This window comes from Salvia miltiorrhiza, chromosome 8 (assembly GCF_028751815.1).
Source record: "Salvia miltiorrhiza cultivar Shanhuang (shh) chromosome 8, IMPLAD_Smil_shh, whole genome shotgun sequence".
NCBI classification, from domain to species: Eukaryota; Viridiplantae; Streptophyta; class Magnoliopsida; order Lamiales; family Lamiaceae; genus Salvia; species Salvia miltiorrhiza.
Genome location: NC_080394.1, coordinates 2,742,428 through 2,764,994, shown reverse-complemented (window position 1 = coordinate 2,764,994; position 22,567 = coordinate 2,742,428). Strand labels below are relative to the sequence as shown.

General features: G+C 35.7%; 3 protein-coding genes across 3 annotated transcripts; 2 read left to right on the top strand and 1 right to left on the bottom strand.

Moving 5' to 3' along the window:
* Nucleotides 1-9,176: 9,176 nt before the first annotated feature.
* Nucleotides 9,177-9,882, top strand: LOC130999985 (uncharacterized). The gene has a single exon (XM_057925698.1). The coding sequence runs from the start codon at nt 9,370-9,372 to the stop codon at nt 9,757-9,759; it is 390 nt and encodes a 129-aa protein (XP_057781681.1). The 5' UTR covers nt 9,177-9,369; the 3' UTR covers nt 9,760-9,882.
* Nucleotides 9,883-15,411: 5,529 nt separating this feature from the next.
* On the top strand, nt 15,412-17,166 carry LOC130999984 (pentatricopeptide repeat-containing protein At1g09220, mitochondrial-like). Its single transcript, XM_057925697.1, has one exon. It carries the CDS (start codon nt 15,688-15,690, stop codon nt 17,092-17,094), a length of 1,407 nt encoding a protein of 468 aa, XP_057781680.1. The 5' UTR covers nt 15,412-15,687; the 3' UTR covers nt 17,095-17,166.
* Nucleotides 17,167-18,062: 896 nt separating this feature from the next.
* LOC130999982 (receptor-like protein kinase HERK 1) lies at nt 18,063-21,280 on the bottom strand. Its single transcript, XM_057925696.1, has one exon. The coding sequence runs from the start codon at nt 20,801-20,803 to the stop codon at nt 18,314-18,316; it is 2,490 nt and encodes an 829-aa protein (XP_057781679.1). The 5' UTR covers nt 20,804-21,280; the 3' UTR covers nt 18,063-18,313.
* Nucleotides 21,281-22,567: the final 1,287 nt, after the last annotated feature.

Below are 22,567 nucleotides of genomic sequence, written 5' to 3'. Positions count from 1 at the left end.
GTTTACAGAATTATGTCACTTGATACTTAGACAACTTGTCGTTATGCATTGTGAGTTGTCTGCTTTTGAGTTTTAGAAAAGATTGTTTATGATTACCAAATATTTTGGTAAATTATTGTTTAAGCAGGTTAGTGATTTTTATTGAGATCTATTTTCTTTTTCATTTTCTTACTTTGTTTTCAGTCACACTTTTTCCCGACTTAACTATTCACTAGCTTAGGTCGGGCTGTGACATTTTACCTCCCTTAACAACATGCAAGCAGTCTTTTTCAGATTTAAATTCATATCCTTTTGCCTGCAATAGTCCTAAAGAAATTAAGTTTCTCTTTAGGCTAGGGATATACCTGACTTCTTTCAGTATTCTTGTAGAGCCATCATGAAGCTTTAACTTGACAGAGCCCTTTCCTCTGACTGGGCAAACTTCATCATTTCCCAGAATTACAGAGCCAAGATCCTCCATCTGCAAATCAACAAACCATGATTTAGTAGGGCACATATGGAATGAGCAACCAGAATCAAGTATCCAAGCATTTTCAGTTGAGTTAGAGATAATGTTTAGAGCTTCTGCTTCTTGATATTGCTCTGCAATATCAGCAGTATCAGTGGTGTTTGATTTCTGGGCTTGCTTCTTCTTCCAACTGTAGCAATCCTTTCTAATGTGGCCAGGCTTTTGACAGAAGTGACACTTTCTTGTCTCTTTTGAGTCCTCCTCTTTTGACTTCGTTTGAGAGCCTGACTTCTTCTTATCCTTCCATGGCTTCTTTGATTTTCCTTTCTGAAACTTTCCCTTTACATTCAGACTTTCATTTGGAGTCTCAGATTTTGTATCAGCAGCTTTCTGGAGTTCTTTTGACTTTATAGCATTCACCACCTCATCAAGAGTGATGGATGTTTCTCTGCCATACAGCATGGCATCCTTTAAGTTGTCAAAAGACTTAGGTAAGGCATTTAGAAGCAATATTGCCTTATCTTCATCTTCCAGCTGGACCTCAATGTCTGCAAGATCATCAAGATCCTTGTTAAACTCATCTAGTTGATCCAAGATGCTTTTATCATCACTGATCTTGTAGGAATATAATTTCCTCTTCATATAGAGCCTGTTAGCTAGAGACTTAGTCATGTAAAGAGCCTCTAGCTTGGCCCAAACACCAGCAGCAGTATCTTCTCGAGCAACTTCTCTCAATACTTTGTCTCCAAGACTAAGTATAATGGCACTGTGTGCTCGTTGCAACATATCTTGAATCTTGTCACTGTCTTCCTCCTTCTTGGATATCTTGCTTGGCTCTAAAGCACTCAGCAGCCCTTGCTGCGTGAGAACTGCCTTCATCTTCAACCGCCAAAGGGAGAAATCGTTCTTTCCAGTAAACTTTTCAGATTCAAACTTAGTCATCGCCATGCCTTTAATCAAGAACTAACACAGATCCTTCTGGTCACCAAACAGCTTGATTTCAGGGTGATTCTCTTCTTCGCGAGCACTCTTTTCTTCACCGCAGGAATTCAGATTCCCACAGACGGCGCCACTTTGTTACAAAAGTTGAGCTACGATCACAGCATCAAGAAACACAACTCACAACACTCTCTTCAGTTTGCAAAACAGAATTCACAAACAAGAATTGAAGTAGAAGTTTGAATGCTCTAAATCGAAAAACAAGAATCAAGACACCAGGAATTTTACGTGGTTCGATCTCAACAGAGATCTACATCCACGGTAGCACAGCTACAGATGAGTTTCACTATGAATCAAGCAAGATTACAGATTACAAACAGCAACAAAAGCAGAAAAAACCTCACAGCTCACAAGCTATCTTCTAGCTACTGTAACTCTCGTTTTTCTCTTTCTTTTCAGCTGATTTCATCAAAACCTAACACTCTAATCTACAAAGAGTATATATACAGAAATTTAGGTAAAACTAACTAAAGGCTTGATCTCCAAGGCACCCGCAAGTTGGCTGCTTGCAACCGATTCTGTTAAAACAGATTTCTGTTGTGAACTTCAGCTTATTGCAAAATGGCTCCTCCATCTTTTAGTATTTTCACTTAAACCCCTGTATATATATGTATGAGATATGTAGTCACATACAACAGAAGGAAACTAAAAGAGACCGAACGTACACACTTCATAATCAACATTTTCATCTTATTTGGGAACCCTAAATTTTAAAGATGTGTTGAAATTAAAATTGAAATATTTTTAAAGATTGCTTGTTAAATGATGTTACGGACATATATATTTGGTTCGATATTTGAATTTTGGATATTTTACCCACTCCTAATCAAGGATTCAAATATTCAATAAATAAATTTAACCAAGTCTCAAATAGTTGACTTGAGTCACTTGACGTATAAATAAATGTGTTTCACCTTTTTATATTCACCAACTATAAATTAACCGTAAGTGCATCACACATAAAAATGAATTTAAATTATAATAGTACATTTTATGACAATTTCGAAAAATATTAGATACAAAATGATTCTTATCTTAATGATATTAAAATAAATAAAATTAACCTAAAATATTACTCACTCTGTCTCACAAAAACATGAACATTTTACCGTTTTAGCGCGTCTCACAAAAATATGAACATTTCTATTTTTGTACATCATCCTATTTATTTATACTTTTCATAAAGTGAGACACATTTTCCACTCACAATACATTTTTATCTAATATTTCATCCGTTCCATTACAAATGTCACACTTTCCATAATGGAACGTCCCATTACAAATGTCTCATTACTTTTTTTTATCAATATATTCATTCTCTATACTTAATATTTAAATAATTTTCACCAATCCGCTTTATTTACTTTTTATACATTTCTTAATTTTCATGTCAAAAATTAATGAGATATTTGTAATGGAAGAGATGGAGAATTTCTTAAAATTCGTATCGTTTATAAATATTTATTTTTTGTGAGATGAAGTGAGTATACGATTATTATTATTTGTTGGGGTGGAGGGGATTTAAAAAAAGCCACAACGAGGGGCAAGCCTTTAAATTAAAAACTGAGAATTTTAATATTTGTAAGTGCAGGCGAAATATAGAGAGTAATATCAATACTTTATTTTAGTACTATTAAATATTAACAAAAAGGTCAAAGTCAATGATCACTCTCACAAGTCTAAAAATCCAAAAAATTCTTCCTCGTCGATAAACCAATCGCATCATGCCAAAATAATTCCCATACTCCACTATGTGTGGTTTATTCAATCGCGCTAAAATATTCCTAAAAAAAAAAAAAAATCGCTCTAGAATATCATTTTCTAATAGGTTAAGGACTCCTCTCCATTTTATTTTAGGAATTTAAAATCCATATCTACTTAAATATATGTGTGTTGTATATTATCACTGAATATTTAGTTTGCATTATTGATTAGATATATAATTAAGTATTTTTATTCTTAAAAATATAATTTTTTCAGTTTTACCTTTTTAACGGGCGATTATTTTTAAGAATTAGTCTTGATGGATAAAAATACTAGTAAACTTAATCTTTTGTTTTCTTACATGAATTGAAATTTTATGAAATTTTAAGGTCCTTAATTATTTCTATCATTTAAGCTATTTTTGCTTGATATATTCAATTAAAATAGTGAGATTGAAGAAATGCCACTTTTAAAGATAAAATTACTCAATCATGCAAAGTAAACGCCCTTCAATGAAATATGAATAAAACAAAACTAGTTAAATGGTAGAGATAATTAAGATTTTTGGTATATCTCAAAATTTTAATCTATCTAAATAAGAAATTAATTAACTTGTTGATGAGGCCTAGCTCAAATGGCAAAGTTGAAGCATCCAAATACTCTCCTTCGTGAGAGGTCTTGGGTTCAATCTCGCCTGCGTTTATGTAAGCCTTAGCTCTCTGAGATATAATCACAGCAACACAGTTGAGAGATCAACTCCAAACAAATGCAAACTCAAGCAGTTAACATCCAAGAAATCGAAACAAAACTAAAACAACGACGCCAAGAATTACGTGGTTCGGATCAATGATCCTACATCCACGGAGGGTCAACAAGAGCAATTTCACTAATCAAGAAGATTACAAGTACAACACAGCAAGAAAATTGAAGCAGAAAACTATAGATGCAAAACAAAGCCCTATCTCTCTCAGCTCTCCAATTCTTATCTCTCTCTCGTGTTTCTTGTGTTACAAAGAAGTGATTCATCAATCTAAAACTAATCTCCCAACTCCAGTAAATATACTAGACTGGTACATTCAATCTCAGCCGTTGAGATCAGATCAGCAATCTTGAGCAAAACTACTCCACTTGCTATGCAACAGTGAATAACAGAACATGATGAAGTCTGTTACACTTTTGCAAATGAGCCCTCACAGAAATTGCTAATAAGTCCTTCAGCCTTTTAGTTCTTCTCAGTCACACCCTCACAAATCTCCACCTTGACTGTGAAGAATCTAACTTGATCAGATGTACTCTTAGCTTCCCCTCAAACATGCCCCATTACAGGGCATCCCTTCACATCTCAATGAACTAGAAGGCTTACCAGCTCCATGCAGTACTTATGCTTTGGAGCAGGTAATGTTTTAGTTAACATATCAGCAGCGTTATCAAGAGTAGATACTTTCACAATCTGTACTTCACCTTTTTCCACCAAATCCCTTATGAAATGATATCTCACATCAATATGTTTGCTTCTTTCATGGAAGACCTAGTGCTTGCACAAATGAATTGCACTTTGATTGTCACAAAATACTGTCACAGATTTCTGATCTATACCAAATTCCTCAATCATTCCCTTCAACCAAATAGCCTCTTTGACTGCCTCTGTAGCTGCCATGTATTCAGCTTCGGTGGTTGATAATGCTACCACACTTTGAAGTGAAGACTTCCAGCTGATGGCTGAACCAAATAGAGTAAAAATATATCCTGATTGAGATCTTCTATTATCTACATTTGCTGCATAACCTGAGTCAACATATCCCAAAAGAGGATCTCCTCTAAAATCTGATTTCCTTTCAAATTTTATACACCTGTTGCACTCCTTCTTCATGTATCTTAGAATCCATTTTAAAGCTTTCCAGTGACCCTTTCCTGGATTTGACATATACCTACTAGCAACACTAATAGAATGTGACAAATCTGGCCTTGTGCAAACCATAGTATACATAATGCTTCCAACTATATTTGCATAAGGTATTCTGTCCATGTACCTCTTTTCTTTATCAGTATTAGGCCTCTGTTTTTCTGAGAGTTCAAAATGGAGAGCTAAAGGTGTAGAGACTTCCCTAGTTTCACTCATTTGAAACCTTCGCAGAGTTTTCTTGATATAATCAGACTGACCTAACCAGATGATACCCTTTTCTTCATCTCTGTTAATATCAATACCAAGAATTCTTCTAGCTGAACCCAATTCCTTCATTTCAAATCTGTTCTTCAAACTGGCCTTAAGAGCATCTATTTCAGTTTTACTCTTACTAGCAATCAGCATATCGTCTACATAGAGAAGTAAATGAGCCACAGATTCTCCATTTACTTTCTTCATGTATACACAAATGTCATGAGCAGATCTAGTAAAACCAATGCTTATCATGTGTTCATCAAACTTTCTATACCATTGTCTACTAGATTGCTTTAGACCATATAAACTTTTCTTTAGTAAACAGACCTTACTTTCACAACCAGATATCACAAATCCCTCAGGTTGACACATATAAATCGTCTCCTCTAAATCCCCATTCAAGAAAGCTGTTTTCACGTCCAATTGTTCTAATATCATATTGTATTGAGCAACCATAGCTAACAATATTCTAATAGAACAATGCTTAACAACAGGAGAGAAAACTTCATTAAAATCAATACCTTCCTTTTGAGTATAGCCTTTTGCTACCAACCTCGCTTTAAATCTGATTTGCTCCTCTCCCTTTTCTGTGATCTCTATCTTCCTTTTGTATATCCATTTACAGCCTACTAACTTCTGATTGTTTGGTCTGTCCACTAGCTTCCAAGTTCTATTCTTCATTAAAGAACTTATCTCATCTTCCATAGCTGTAATCCAATACTGTTTTTCTGAGCTTCTCATAGCTTCAGCATAAGTTCTTGGTTCACAATACTCAATCTCTTCAGCCAGGCTCAATGCATGAGCAATTTGGTCTGCTTCTCCATATCTCACAGGTGCTATTGTAGTTCTTCTTGTTCTGTCTCTTGTGAGCCAGTAGCTCCCTTGATCACCATTATCTGCAGCTGAGATGTCTTCATCATCAGAGGTTGATGAATTCTGATTTCCTGTTTGAGAACTCCCTTCAAACTCCACCTGAACTTGAGTACCATCATCAACCTTCTTCTTTGCTTTGGGTTGCAGCTGCTCTGGTTGTTGTAAGTAAGGCATGACGTCTTCTCTAAAGACCACATCCCTACTTATCAGGACCTTGTTATATCCTTGCTCATAGCACCATAGTTTGTATCCTTTTACTCCCTTTGGATACCCTATCAGTACACATTTAAGAGCCCTTGGATCAAGCTTATCTTGCTTGATGTGCACATATGACAAGCAGCCAAACACCTTGAGTTTTGAGTAGTCAGCAACTTTTCCATTCCATAATTATTCTGGAGTTTTGAAGTTTCTCGCTTTTGTGGGACATTTGTTAATCAGATAGCAAGCTGTTGACATGGCATCTCCCCAGAATTTCTTCGAAAGACCTGAACTGGATAGCATACATCTAGCTCTCTCCAACAAAGTCCTGTTCATCCTTTCAATTATTCCATTCTGCTGTGGATTAGCAGGAACAGTCTTGTGCCTTTTGATGCCTTTCTTCCTACAGAAGGCATTGAATTCCTCTGAGACAAACTCTAATCCATTGTCAGTCCTTAGGCACTTTACCTTCATCTCCTTCTCATTTTCCACTGCCATGCACCATTCTTTGAAACTGCCGAAAGCATCATTTTTGTTTCTTATAATGTACAGCCATAGCTTTCTTGAGTAATCATCTATGATACTCAAGAACCACCTTTCTCCATCCAGATTCTCTGTCCTTGAAGGCCCCCATAAGTCAGCATGTACATATTCCAGGGGCTTGCTAGCAGTGTAAGAGCTTTTCCCATATGGTAGCTTCTTGCTCTTCCCCAATATGCAATCATCATAGCTGTCCAGCTTTATGGTCGTGGAATTCTTCAAAATTCCTTGTTTTTGAAGTTGTTGCAGTGATTCTTCACCCACATGTCCAAGCCTTCTGTGCCAGAGAATTGAATTATCCCTTGTGTTCAGCTCAACATTACCAATGATGGTATTTGCTTCAAGGAAGTATAGTCCCCTGCTTCTCTTTCCTTTCATAACAACCTTTCCTTTAAGGCTGACTTCAAGAATTCCATTCTCTGATTTCCATTGACATCCTTTCTCCTCTAATGTTCCCAACGAGATCAGATTCCTTTTGAGTGATGGAATGTATCTCACATCTGTGAGTATCTTCACAGATCCATCATGGACTTTCAACTTTATTGACCCTATGCCAATCACCTTGCAGATGTTATCATTCCCTAACATCACAGAACCTTCCTTCTTAAACTCCAAATCTGCAAACCAGCTCTTGTGGGGGCACATGTGAAAGCTGCAGCCAGAATCAAGAACCCATTCTTCCTCTATGTTGGTATTTGTAACGTTCAGCAGTTGTGCATCTTCACATGCTTCTACAACTTCAGCTGAATCTTTCTTTTGGCTCTCCTCCGACTGTAACTTCTTCCACTTAAAGCAATTTTTCTTGATGTGCCCCACTTTATCACAGTGAAAGCATTTTCTAGCTTCTTTGTTGCCTTCCTTCTTTCCCTTTGTCTGACCTTGCTTCTTGTTGTCAGAACTTCCCTTCTTGAATTTGGTTTTCTGATGTGGAGGCTTTCCTTTTACATTCAGACCTTCTGCTAAGGAATCAGATCCACTTTTCTCATGAGCCTTTTGCAGATCTTTGGACTTTAAGGCTGCTTGAACTTCCTTCATAGTAATCGATTTTTCTCTCCCAAATAGCATAGCATCCTTTAGATTTTCAAAGGATCTTGGCAAAGCATTCAAAAGGATAATAGCTTTGTCTTCATCCTTTACTTCAACATCGATGTTAGCTAAATCATCAAGCAATTTGTTGAATTCTTCCATCTGATCTGTCATAGGCCTTTCATCAGACACCTTGTAGGCATACAACCGCTGCTTCATGTAGAGGCGATTGGCTAAAGATTTAGCCATGTACAATTCTTCCAGTTTCTGCCATACTTCCGCTGCGGTTTCACACTTAGCCACCTCTCTAAGTACTTTATCTCCGAGGCATAGAATGATGGCACTGTGTGCCTTCTCCATCATCTCCTCCTTCTTGGCTTTATCTTCTTCTTTCACGCTTTTATCTGGTTTCAGAGCGCCGATCAAACCTTGCTGAGTCAAGATCGCTCGCATCTTGATGCGCCATAGGCCAAAGTCATTTTGCCCTGTGAATTTCTCGGTTTCAAACTTTGTGATAGTCATCTTCTTCACTTAAAGGTGAGAAGAAATGCTGCTTAGTACTCGTGGGTTTGATTTCCCACAGACGGCGCCACTTGTAAGCCTTAGCTCTCTGAGATATAATCACAGCAACACAGTTGAGAGATCAACTCCAAACAAATGCAAACTCAAGCAGTTAACATCCAAGAAATCGAAACAGAACTAAAACAACGACGCCAAGAATTACGTGGTTCGGATCAATGATCCTACATCCACGGAGGGTCAACAAGAGCAATTTCACTAATCAAGAAGATTACAAGTACAACACAGCAAGAAAATTGAAGCAGAAAACTATAGATGCAAAACAAAGCCCTATCTCTCTCAGCTCTCCAATTCTTATCTCTCTCTCGTGTTTCTTGTGTTACAAAGAAGTGATTCATCAATCTAAAACTAATCTCCCAACTCCAGTAAATATACTAGACTGGTACATTCAATCTCAGCCGTTGAGATCAGATCAGCAATCTTGAGCAAAACTACTCCACTTGCTATGCAACAGTGAATAACAGAACATGATGAAGTCTGTTACACTTTTGCAAATGAGCCCTCACAGAAATTGCTAATAAGTCCTTCAGCCTTTTAGTTCTTCTCAGTCACACCCTCACAGTTTATATATTAAATGCCTTATGCAATTTAAATTTTTTTTTTTACTATTTTTATCTACCAAGGCTAATTATAAAAAATAAACTAGCATAAATCAGGCGTGCGCTTTCTTCTTGCACTAATATTTGATTCTCTTTTCTTTTTATGTTTAAATTTAAACTCATCGTTTTATTTATTTCAGTCCAGCAACAAGGTAACGCCTACAAACTCTCTCTCTCTCTCTCCCTCTCTCCCTCTCTCTCTCTCTCTCTCTCTCTATATCAAAATCTGCGGCGGCGGAGCGACGATGGCCTCCGGCTGCATATCGAGCTGCGTGGACGACGCGCGCGTGCCGGTGAGAGCCAGCTACGTGAACCTCTACAAATGGCCGGAATCCGACTTCGAGTTCGTGAGGTCTATGAGCTCCAAATCTCGCGGCGGCGGCGGCGGAAGGCAGCCGAGAGTTGTGGACAGCATCTCATGCAGGCAAATGTATTTGAGAAGCTACACATTTTCGAGGGAAGAAGATTACAAAGACGACAAGGCATCGCTCAAGTGTCTAGGCAGAGGTAGGGGGAAGCCGCCGGCCGACGCCGCCGGAAAGAGGAGGAAGCCAAAGTCTGCGACGTGCTCCGCCTTCACGTACATTTTCCGGCGGCTGCTCTCTTGCACCACCGAGATTGATGTTGCTAATTGATGTGTTTGTGTAATCTTCTTCTCTTTAATCAATTGTTTGCTTAATTTCCTTTTTTTTTTGGTTTATGGAGTATATATTTAATAATTATGCATATTTTTCATAGAATTTAGTCTTGTTTTGATATATTTAATGGCTTGAGCATTTTTTTTCTTTCAATTTTTATGATTTGCTTTTCTTTATTAATATCTTGTCTTATCTATGGATGCGATTGTTTTAAGGTATAAAGAATCACCTTATATTTCATTTGTTTTTATTCAATAAAATATATTGGCAGATCATATATCATTCTGAGCAAATACATTTTTCATTGGGTAATGGATAATTTAATTTATATGGTGTTATAATTTCATATAACCTTGTAAAGAATGAAGTACAATATTGTCATTAAAAAAAAACAAGATATAAAAAATATGACCTCCAATTTAAGTGATAAATTTATATACCATAAAAATAAAAAGCAAGCACATTAATTTGGAAATAAATGTATGGTTAATGTATAAGAAATATGAACGTTATTGATTATTTGAAATAAGTAGTTTTGGGGCTTTCAACAAATTCATTTCTCTTCATCAGTAGAAAAAAATAGAAAAAAAGATATGCACAAATATTATGCATCATATTTAATATAGGTTAGAATAAATGTAATTTTTTTACTTGAATAAATGTAATTTTAGGATAGTAAAATATATCCTTCATCATTAACATACGTTACATTAAAACAGAAGCAACCAAGTGTAAGAAACTTTAGCCAAGATCCACTCATGAGGACAAATGGTTTCTGAATATATTACAAAAATATTTCTATTTTACGAGGAAACATCATTTAATTTTTTAATTTTTTAATTTTTTACATGATATTCACTCTAATAATCTCTATATATATGACTGCTCTGCTTCACAAAATAGTAGTATTATTATTAAAAAAAAAAAAAAAAAAAAAAAAACGTTATCTTATTGACAATACCCAATCCATACAGCCTAATTTTGGACTTTGATTTAACAAAGTTAAAGCACTATATATAATGATATGTAAAATTCAATGAGTGTGAAGATAAAACGTGTCAAATACATACTCCTATAAAGTAGTGATGAATACAACACTTTAAATGCAGCATCTAAAGCGAAAAACAATTCTCATATGCAAAAGCATTATCAGAATATTGTAAGCAACTACAGAAATCTCCACAATTAAAATACTTAAATCACCTAAAAGATAATGAGAAATAGAAAAAAAAATTAAAAAAAAAAAATCGATCGTTAATCAGTCACTAATAGAGAAAATTAACTAGGAGTATTAAAAATTTCGATAGTTAAGACCACATTTTTTTACTAGAGTTTTGATCCGGACTTCAATCAATACATTATCAAGCTTCATTAATTAATTTAGTGATAATTTTGGCCCATTAATTATTCTTAGCATCGAAAAATCCGCTTGATAGCCGGATTTTACTAGTGGCATTTCCATAATTCCATTTGTATAGATTTAATTAATTATGTGAAATATTGAGACATTATGCATCATCAAAACAACATCGTTTTATATACGTGTCTTTAATCTTTATAAAAAAAATCAAAATAGTTGCCGCCTAAACTCTAAAAATCACTAACAACGAGCTAAAATTATCGCTAAATTAATTTATGAAATTTGAGAAAAAAAAATATTAAACGAAATCCGGTTTAAAATTGTCATTAAGACAATAAATGAGGCTAAAACGAGCACATATATTTGTCCTAACTTATGTTATATTTAACATATTTTTACTCAAATTGATATATAAAAATAATCGAAATATAAAACAAAAATTATAAATCACACCACCAAATGAATGAACCATACTTGAAAAACTAGATGAAATATATTCAAAATTATAGATATATCCAAAGAGAGGTACACAGTCCTTATCTATTATTTACGTGAAAGACTTTGATTTTCATATACAAAAATAGGACAAATATTTAGTGGGGAGAAAGGTCGGCCAATGTAACTTTCACTTACTTTTTCATTTTTTTTTTCCACGTAATTATCCACCACCTTTTTTACTAAAACCTTCAAGTTTGACAAAGTAGATGGAAAGATATGTCTAGCCATCGTTGGCTTTAATTTATTTTGATATATATAAACAAATTTTGGTCCTCCTCGTCAACTAAAGTGATTGCCCACCTCGTAAAAAGGTATTTTTTATTTTTCAATTTCTTCACATTAATTAAAAATCGTTCTAGAATTCAGTTGCAGATACTCCATCCGTTTTATAAGAGTGCATCACATATGGGGTGTCACAATTTTTTTAAAAAAAAATTAATAGATAATATGTTGAATGTCGTGAATAATGTAGAAATGAATAGTTGTGGAATAGAGCCATAAAGAGAGTATAATATAATAATTACGAAATCTTATTACTCCCACCATTTTTAAATGAGATGTTTTAGGATTTTGGTTTTGTTTCTTTATAAGACCATTCATTTATATCTAAATGATTTCTCTCTTGCCTTATTATAATTTTGGACTTGCCAATCCTCCATAATAATTAATTATTTTTTACGATTAAAGAATCATTATCTATGTAACAATATATTCTTATTATTATTGTGTAGATAGTCAAAACATCTGATAAAACAATTAATAGTTTCTAATTATTTGACCTTCGTTAGTATAACATACGGGTCAATGGTTATATATCTATATTTATATCAGGATTAATATGCATTTACTTGCATTTTAAATATTTTCTCCTCAAAAAGATTATAAAAAATAATATAATGAATGGTGGGTTTGAAACTTGAAAGCGACTGAGTAAGTTGTAAATTAACTAATTTATGACAAAATGTCCCAATCATATTGGAACAATAAATTCAACTTGTATATGGAAAAAGTGTTAACGCAGGCTAAATTGGGCAGTTTGAAAATTTACTTTACATTACACTAATCTTAGACTACTCACAACTAACCTCTCTCAAGTCTCAACCCAACCCCTCCAAATTACATATTTATTTCTCTCTCATTTACATATACAACTAACACAATCCGTCCATCTTGTTTTTATTCTCATTTGTGATACAAAGTTAAAAGAGTTAATTAATATAAAAATAAAATAATACATAAATCAAATTGCAAAATTTGAATAATAATTGAGGTCATTTGAAACCATAGCTTCAAATAAAGAAGAAATGTAAAATACGTAGAGACAAAAATAGTGTGTGTACATTTATTTTATTTTATTTTAAAAAATAAATAATTTCAAAAATTGCACGACAGTGATTTGAACCTAAGATTTTTCACCTCATGCATTAACTCCACTTCCACTAGATCAACACATACATTCATATAATATGTTCTTTCTAATTATTATTATAGAGAAGAAGACTAATATCCGAAAAGACATCCCAACAGTACGAACTTTTGTCAGTGAACAATGAGATTTATGGTTCAGTTCAAAGTTCAAACCCCACCAACCCCACTCTTCAAGTCAAAAAAGAACAGAAAGGTTTAGGGTTGTGAATAGGGAGGTTTAGGGTTTAAATCTCACCGTTCCCCCTCTCAGACCTCCCCAAGTAGTAAAAAAAAAAGGACCAAGATTATGTGTATATCTCCATAAATAGTTTATGTATCCTTATTGTAGAGTATTGATATGTTGCTCAACATGTTGGCATTTACAAATTATTGGGATCATCAAATATACAATTTATATAAAAAATAAAGTATGATTTATTCTTTTATAAAGTTGACCATGCCGATAATAATTTCTAAGCTATTTTTATACAAAATAATATTAAAAAAAGTATAAAATGTTGGCGTAGACTGAATGTCAGCGTTCTATCAGTACTCACGAAAGATTTTCAGAAATCAAAAGCGGCATATCGATCCTCCTTTATCATATGCATATAATTTATAAATAAATAAATAAATTATTATTTATAGGCCAGCACTGAAATTAATTATCATATAACAAAATTAAATTTTCGAAGAGACCACAAATAGTAATACCTATAAGTTAAGAATTTATGGAGTGGGAAGCATGATTACAAGGAGGAGTAAGCCAAAAGAGAAAGAAATGGGCCGACCATAAAAATCACATATAATCATAAAATAAAAACACGCTTGCAATTATGGAACTTACAAAACACGACTTCGTTGGCCTCATCGCCACTATAATTTTCATTTCTCTCTTTTTAGTTTTTTCAGTAACTTTTTCCTTACAGATTGGAGAAAGTTGCAATCCGGAATTTTTAATTTAATATATAGATTATCCCTTTCTAGCAAATATTTACAAATTTATAATCTACAAATAATTATCTAATGTGAAGATTCCGAAGCCACTAATTTAGCCTTTTGTGAAATTTCTCAAGTGTAATTTCCAGTTTAAATTATACTCATCTATCCATATAAATTTGTCCATAATTATGGACGATACGAATTTTAGTAAAATGTGAATGAAATTATTAGTGAAAATAAAGATCACACTGTAAATTACTCCCTCCGTCCACTAATTCAAGGCCTACATGAAAAAATGCGGGTTTTAAGAAAAAATGTATTTTTATTAGTTGAGTGGAGAAAGGGACCCACAAAGTGTATTATTTATTAGTTGAGTGGAGAAAATGTGTATTGATTATTGGGACCCACCAATTAAAATATGAATAAAAACTTGCTGAAAATAGATAGGCCTTGAGTTGGTGGACGGACCAAAAAGGAAAGTAGGCCTTGAATTAGTGGACGGAGGGAGTAATATGAATGGAGTTATGTGAACTCTACTACTATAAATAAAAGTGACAATTTTTTTGTAGACGAATAAAAAAAATATGACAAATTTTTCGTGCACAGAATGAATAATAAATCTCTCAATATTGGATTGAGAAGCTGATTTGAGGGTTTTTGTGGTTCAGTTAAAAGGATTTCGATCGTGATCTTAATTTTAGTGGGTTGTGAATCTTGTGATTGATCATAGGCTCATTCGAAATTATGCTGCAAAAAAAAATGAGTTAATTTTTGCGCTAGTAAGGTAAAATTAATACTAAAAATAATGATGTAATATTTATAAATTTGTAATTTTTCATATGTCGTGATATAATAATTGTAAAAAAGTTCAACCGTTATAGCATAAAATGATTTTTTCCCTCTAAAATGATCTGAAAGATCATATTTGAAAAAATAAAATAAATAAGTGCGTTGCATTTATACGGTACATTATTATTACCCTGATTATCCGATTAATCGATCATTAAAATTTTCATATTTAGTGACACTGAATTTTTCGTGTCATTTCAATATCATTATGCGGAAGGGATATTTCTATTTTTTTCCTCTTTGGGCTTGATGGGCTTCTTGGATCTCGTGGGCTTATGGTGTTTTATAACAAAAATTCTATGGGTGATTCGATTCATAGCCCTATTGCATTTGCTCATTTTACAATTTCGATATGGACTTTTTTTTTTGGCACGTGAATTAAGAAATGTGTATTTTGTGTGTAAGTGAAAAAGTGAAAAAAATGTTTAAAGGGAAAAACTTTTATCCAAAAATAAAAGAATCTCACTTACAGTGGGACGCCCAAAATAAAAAGAGTCTCAGATACAGTGGGACGGAGGGACTATTAGTTTTCATAAATTTTGGCAATACATGACGTTATAAATTTCAACATACTGATATGATAGCAACTCACAAGACCCTCGTCATTTTTTGTTAAGAATCTATTGTTTGAAAATTGAATCATTCTTCTCGGGGCAAAACCAACTATTAACCAAATTTGGTGCCTTATATCTCAAAAGATATTAAATACTCACAAATAATTATAAATTCTCTACACATTTACTGCTCGAATGAATCTGTGCATACGTTTTTCTGACCTTTATGTGATGTGCTGACGAAATGGTCATAACTTTTGCAGCTGGAGGGAGCATTTGACTTCTAATAAGTATGCCTCCAAACTGTTCGATAAAATGTCTAGTAGGCAAAGCCAGTACAACCATCTTCTCTCCCTACTCCACAAATACAGCCATCGCCGCCGCGCCATTCAGCAAATCCACTGCCACCTTCTCCTCACAAATCCACTCCTCAACCATGGAATTTGCTTACTTCTTCTCTGGAACTCCGTAATCAAGCACTACGCACTCGGCAGATTCCCGCGAGATGCTCTCTCTCTCTTCAAATATATCGGGAATCAAAGGAATCCCTTTTCATTCGATAGCTTTACCTACTCCTATCTCATCAAAGCATGCGCGAATATGAAGAGACCTGACGTGGGGAACCAGCTCCATTGCCGGAGCACTAAAGTGGGGTTCCATTGTAATCTTCACGTGCAGACTGCATTGGTGAATATGCATGCAGATTCTGGGTACTTGGTTGAGGCGAGGAAGGTGTTCGACGAAATGCCTGAGAGAAATTTGGTGACTTGGAATGTTTTGCTCACAGGGTTAGTTAAATGGGGCGAGGTCGGGCTTGCAAGGGCTGTTTTTGACGCCATGCCGGAGAGGAATGTGGTTTCTTGGACCGGGATGATCAACGGGTACACTCGTGCGAACCGGTTTCACGACGCCTTGCATTTGTTTCGGACAATGGTCGTGCACCAGGGGATCCGACCCACGGAGGTGACGCTCCTCGCGCTCTTCCCGTCTATATGGAATGTCGGATCGCTCGAGTTCTGCCGGATGATTCACGGCTACGCGGAGAAAAGTGGACTGAACATGATGGATGTTCGTGTTGTTAATTGCCTCATCGATGCATACTCGAGAAGCGGGAGCATAGGAAGCGCGTGGCGGGTGTTCGAGGAAGCCGATGATGAGAGCAAGAATTTGGTTTCTTGGACTTCGATGATATCTGCATTTGCAATGCACGGAATGGCTGCGGAAGCTTCTGATTGCTACAAGGAAATGGAAAACAAGGGCGTCACGCCCAACTCCATCACGTTTCTGAGCGTGATGAGCGCTTGCAGTCACGGCGGATTGGTGGTCGAGGGGCTCGAGTTCTACAGGAAAATGGTGGATGATTACGGGATTTCACCCGGAATCAAGCATTACGGAGCTTTGATAGACATGTTGGGGAGGGCGGGGAGATTGGAGGAAGCGGAGAAGATAGCCCTAGGCGTCGCCCCGAGTGAAAGTGTGGTGGCGTGGAGGACTCTTTTGGGCGCTTGCAGCTTCCATGGCGACGTCGAGATGGGCGAGAGAGTGACGAGGAAGATCATGGAGATTGAGCTGAGATATGGTGGCGATTATGTGCTTCTGTCAAACATCTTCTCTGCTGCAGGTAGGTTTGTGGATTCTGAGAGAGTGAGGAAGATGATGGATGGCAGAAATGCCTCAAAACTTGCTGGGATTACTATGTCCACTTGCAGAGATTTTTCATGACAATCTCTTATAAAATGTTTGGCCTCATTAATTACAAATTACCATTTATTGAATATTTTTTTTATTATTTCAGTCATTTTTAGTAAAATAAATTGAAGATATAAAACAATAAATTAAATAGAATTGAAAAAAATAAGAAAAAAAATATTACTTCTAAGAGGAATTGATCCCTAAGACCTATCAAATACTACTATTTTTTTTAGGGATAAGATCTATCAAATATTAGCCTAACACTTTGCCATCTTACCTACTTTGCTACTTGATACAGTCAATTATAAATAGAAAACTAAAATTTTATACATGTCTGATTTTATGTAATTCTCTATTTAATTTACTTAAATGGTGTTATGAAAGCTTTAAATTAAATTAAAACGAACGTTATATATCTACAAAAGTATATATATTTATATGACAAATTATATTAGTATATAAAAATTATTAATATCATTATATTGATAAATATAAAACTATTTTAAGATACTATATATCTTCATTATTTAAATAAAATCAAGCCAACATATCCAAAAATAAATCAATTCATATTAGATAATAACTAATTAGGAAAACATAGTATAATTAGTTTAATACATATAAGGAAATAATATTTAATTATCAAAAAAAGGAAAGAAAATATATTTAAGGGTAATATTGTAAAATAACAAATCAATGATTAAAAATAGTTAAATAATATAATTGCAATAAATATAAAATTACCAATCTAACCCATTATGGCCATTTAGCACTACTCTAATATAAAAATCTCTTTCACTATTTTGCCAAGAATGTATAAATCTCATTATTTTTCTTTGTGGGTAAATACATCTATAGGAAACAAGATATTAAGTAGAAACAACATGGACCTATATAAGGTGGATACATCTCACATGATACTAGGGAGGCTACAAGAGAGATGTACAATTCAATCATAACAAAATGCCAAATGCAAACCAAAGCAAAAAAAAAAAACCAAAACCAAAGTAACTACAAATTACCAAATACATGTATGTATCAATTCTGCTATTCTTGACTAAAACAGATTACAAAATGCAAGAAAGCAAAGGATACCTATGGAGGCCCTCCAAAATCTTATACAACTCTAGTTTCAATTTTTCCAAACGATACGAAAGCAAGAAACGTACGCGATGCAACACATGAGTTGATGTAAAGATTGGTCGAAAACGATACAGGAACAAAGAACAAATGGTACAAGCATTTAAAATTACCTCCCCTCGGACTTCACCAGCTGCGAGAAGACTCTACTCATTGAGACGCCCGAGAGATCATCAACGCTCGAGGTCTCAAATTGGGCAACGGAAGTGGTGGTGTCGAGGTGGTTGAACTCTCCCACTTGTGGAGACAGCTGGCCAATAGCATTCGTGCTGTTCTCATCTGGATCGTTCTGGACCACTGCCTCTTGAAGCTGAAGCGCGTATTCAAGATTCCAGAGAACGTCGCCCATGGAGGGTCTGTCCACCCCGTAATCAGCCAAGCATTTCTCTGCTGTTTCCCCAAACTTTCTGAGGGAATCTGGTTTTATCTTTCCCACGAGATTCTGATCGATGATTTGATCTAGCTGACCCTTCTTCTGCCACTTCATCGCCCATTCGGCTAGGTTAACCATCTCTCTCGAGAGAGATGGATCAATCACAGGCCTGGCACATAAAACCTCAAACAAGACCACACCAAACGAGTAAACATCCGATTTTTCTGTCAGCTGCTGCCTTCTGAAGTACTCAGGGTCGAGGTAGCCGAAGCTCCCTTTCACAGCTGTGCTGACATGTGTTTGATCAATCTCCGGCCCCGTCTTAGAGAGTCCAAAGTCAGCAACCTTAGCCATCAAGTTCTCGTCCAGCAATATGTTTGCTGACTTCACATCGCGATGAATAACTGCTTTGGCATAGCCCGTGTGGAGATAGTGCAACCCTCTTGCAGCTCCAATGCATATCTCGAGTCTCTCCTTCCAACCTAAGCTCGGGAGATTTGAACCGTAGAGATGGCTTTTCACAGTCCCATTCTCCATGTACTCGTACACCAGAATCATCTCGTTCTTCTCATCACAATACCCAATCAAGGAAACCAAATGGCGATGGCGAAATTGGGAAAGCATCTCGATTTCAGTTCTGAACTCTGCTAATCCTTGTTGGGACCTCGGATTGCCTCTCTTAACAGCTACCTTCGTGCCATCGTGTAATTCTCCCTTGTAAACCTTTCCAAACCCACCAACTCCGATCACCCAGCTCTCGTCAAAGTTGTTGGTTGCTTCTTGAACTGCTACGAAAGGGATGCGGTAGCTCAAGTTAGAACCAACGCTAACTGTCGTGCCAGTCGAATATTTGCTTCCCATGGTGTGAGAAGCTCCACCATTAACTGATACAGGAACCCAACTTTTCAAGAATTTGAGACGCTCTTGCTTCCTTCTCCTGTGCATGAAAAACAGAACCCCCACCAAAATCAACAACACCGGCACTCCAACGCTCACGCCCACAATAACTACCAAGTTCTTCTTTGATTTAGGAAACGATGGCAAAACAGAGGCCCCGGCAAGGCTGTCCTTCGCGTTTCTTATCTTCATAACCTCCAACCCGTTAAGAAAGGCATCGGGGTAAGAACTCCTAGGAGACGGACCAATGCTTACACTAACGATAGCTCTATCTAGCACCGGGGTGACAAAATCAGCAAAGTAAGCAGTAGCCAACTTCCCATTGAGCCTCAAAGATAGCTCAAGATCCCGATAAATGACATACGTGTCAATGAAAACATTAAACACGAGATCAGTAGGCGAAGCACTCACAATATCGCAGAAGTGCAGCCGGACCACGTACTGAAAACCAGGATCCACCGGGATGTCCCAGGTGACGTTGAAATTGCTCCTCGGATCATCAGCCGAGTTCATCTTCGTGCAAGTCCCGTACACAGTCTGTGGAGCAGCCTCTGGCGTTGCACCGCCACCAGGGTACTGGACAGCCGGGATGTTGGATTTGTCAGTAGCAAGATTCGGCTGCTTCAAGTACGAGCTATCCGGTTCCCAGTTACGCCCCAACGTGTCGTTCACCAACGACACGAACGGGCCTCCCATATTCAACCTCGCAACCGTCTGCAGAGGCTGAGCAGCCAGCCCAGTAAACGTCCCCGAAGAAGTGTACAAAGGTGCAGAATCAGCAATGAGGCCATCGGGCACGGACACAACCTCGATGGCGTTAACATACGCAATCGAATTACTCGAAGGGGAAAACGTGATCACGAGATCCCCCTTCCCCACATTAACACTATATTCCCTAACAATGGCATCCTTAGGGGTGAAATCACTAAGCAGAGTAGTCTTCTGAGAGAAAACAGAGAATCTAGCAGACTTCATATCATAATTAGGGAAATCAAAAGGGAAGAAATGCAGGCGGATCCAATGCCTACCCCCCTCCCTAATCGGAAACGTATACCTAGAAGGCCCATTGAAAATTCTTGCAGTCCTAAACAAAGGGGAATCATCAGCTCTAGTTATCGAATTCAGATTGCTATCAGCCAATATTTCTTGAGGGGTTGTGAGATATTTCGCAGCAGATTTATCAGCAACAAAAGTAATATTACCCACGGGAGCATCACTCGACGATCCACAGTTGACATAGTATTGATCAACAGGTGTAAATCCCCTCGAACACCAAGCAAGATTCAATAGCAACAAAATCACCCAGATTGAAACCCCAAATCCCATCATCGAAAAATTGAGCTCAAACAACAAGAATTGAGGTGGAATAAGAGAGCATCAAATACCCATCAACGAAAACCTAGCACAGAAAGGGAAAGATTGCACCTTTGAGATCATAGAAGCTCCGAGAGGCCGAGGGAAAACCAGATTTGTCTTCAATTCATAGATTAGTGAGAGAATAAAAGGGAAAACAAAAAATGAAAGCTTGGGAGTTGGGGCAGACCAAGAATGAACAGAGCAAACAGACCTGGCCTCAACTGAATGGCCAACTGGATTTTTGAGAGAAATTCAAAATATAGTTTTATTTCTAAAACGACGTATTCCCACTATTCACATATATTTGGAAAAATCCAAGATATATTATCGGAAATATAGCTGGGAGAGAAAATGGGGAATGAGACAGTCTGTGTGTTTGTGTGTGAGAGTGAGAGAGAGAGAGAGGTTTAACACTGGAGGAGAGAGAGAGAGTGTGTTTGGTTGGTAACATTTCCTCTGAGAATATTTTTGTAAATGCTTTTTAGTAATTAATTTATTTTATTAAAATTAATTTTGATTTTAGGTTCTCACTTCTCATTCTCACCACCTATTTTTGTCTTTTTGACTTTTGTTTCTTAGCTCCACTCTACAAGCCTTCATATTTATCTTTTTAATTAATGTATTTCAAACATATTTCCTACAAATGAAATTCCATTGTGTTTCTTTTAAGTTAGAGCTCTTATTCAAGTGAATTTCAATACAATGACAAGATACAATGCTTTTAGCAAATACTCTCTCCGTTTCATAAGAATTTACATCACTTAAATTTAATAAATATTACGTAAGTGTGTTATGAATGAAAAAATTATCTACTTTAGTGTTATGCAGTGAAAATAAGAGATTTGTGATGTGATAAAATTATGAATAGCTGATAAAATAAGAATAAAAAAGAAGGGGGTTTTTCATAGAATAATGTCCAAAAATGTAAAAATGTACGTTTCTCTTCTGATTGGGTAGTGAAGTACGTGAATTTGTTATTTAAAGAGTTAAGGATACTAATTTCACTAATGCTTTTTGATTAATTATTAAGTATGTTATACCTAATAGCCTTATATTATATATTTGCATGAAAATTTTATTTAGTAATGTTTATGACCTTTTTAATTTATATAAATAAATCAACACGTTATTTCTTTTCAACTACAAACCTCGTAATTATAAAATCATCTACTCCGACCAACTAGTATGATTTGAAATCTTTCTTCGCCTAATCAAATCTTTTCTTTAATCTCCCACTTAAAAGTGAATTTAATAAAGTGGGATTAGTTAAGAGGAGTTATCAATCATTTTCACAATGTCCGAATTGAAAATAGTTTGAAATAATGTTTCCATTTGGCAAAGCTAAAAACTAAAATAGAAACCACGCCCACTTAATTGTGGGCAGATGGTGCATTGTGATTCAACCCACATGTATTTAGTTGACTATTTTATTATAAATTGTGCACTTACATATTTTCGAGAACATGGATTCATGTATATGACTTGGTTCGTCACATAATTGATTGAAATGCTAAAATACTATTGAGATTGATTGCCACAAATCATGCCATTATTGTTGATCGAGGTGGAATTCCACCCACCAAGACAAAAGCTAGAAATTAAAAATGTAGTATAAAAAATGATCATGATATAGAACATCAAGATTTTTTGTTGATAAAAATATAGGTATTTTTTCAATATAAGATAATATATTTTCTTTATTGAATTAGTGCATATTTGAATTTAGGCTACTCTAAT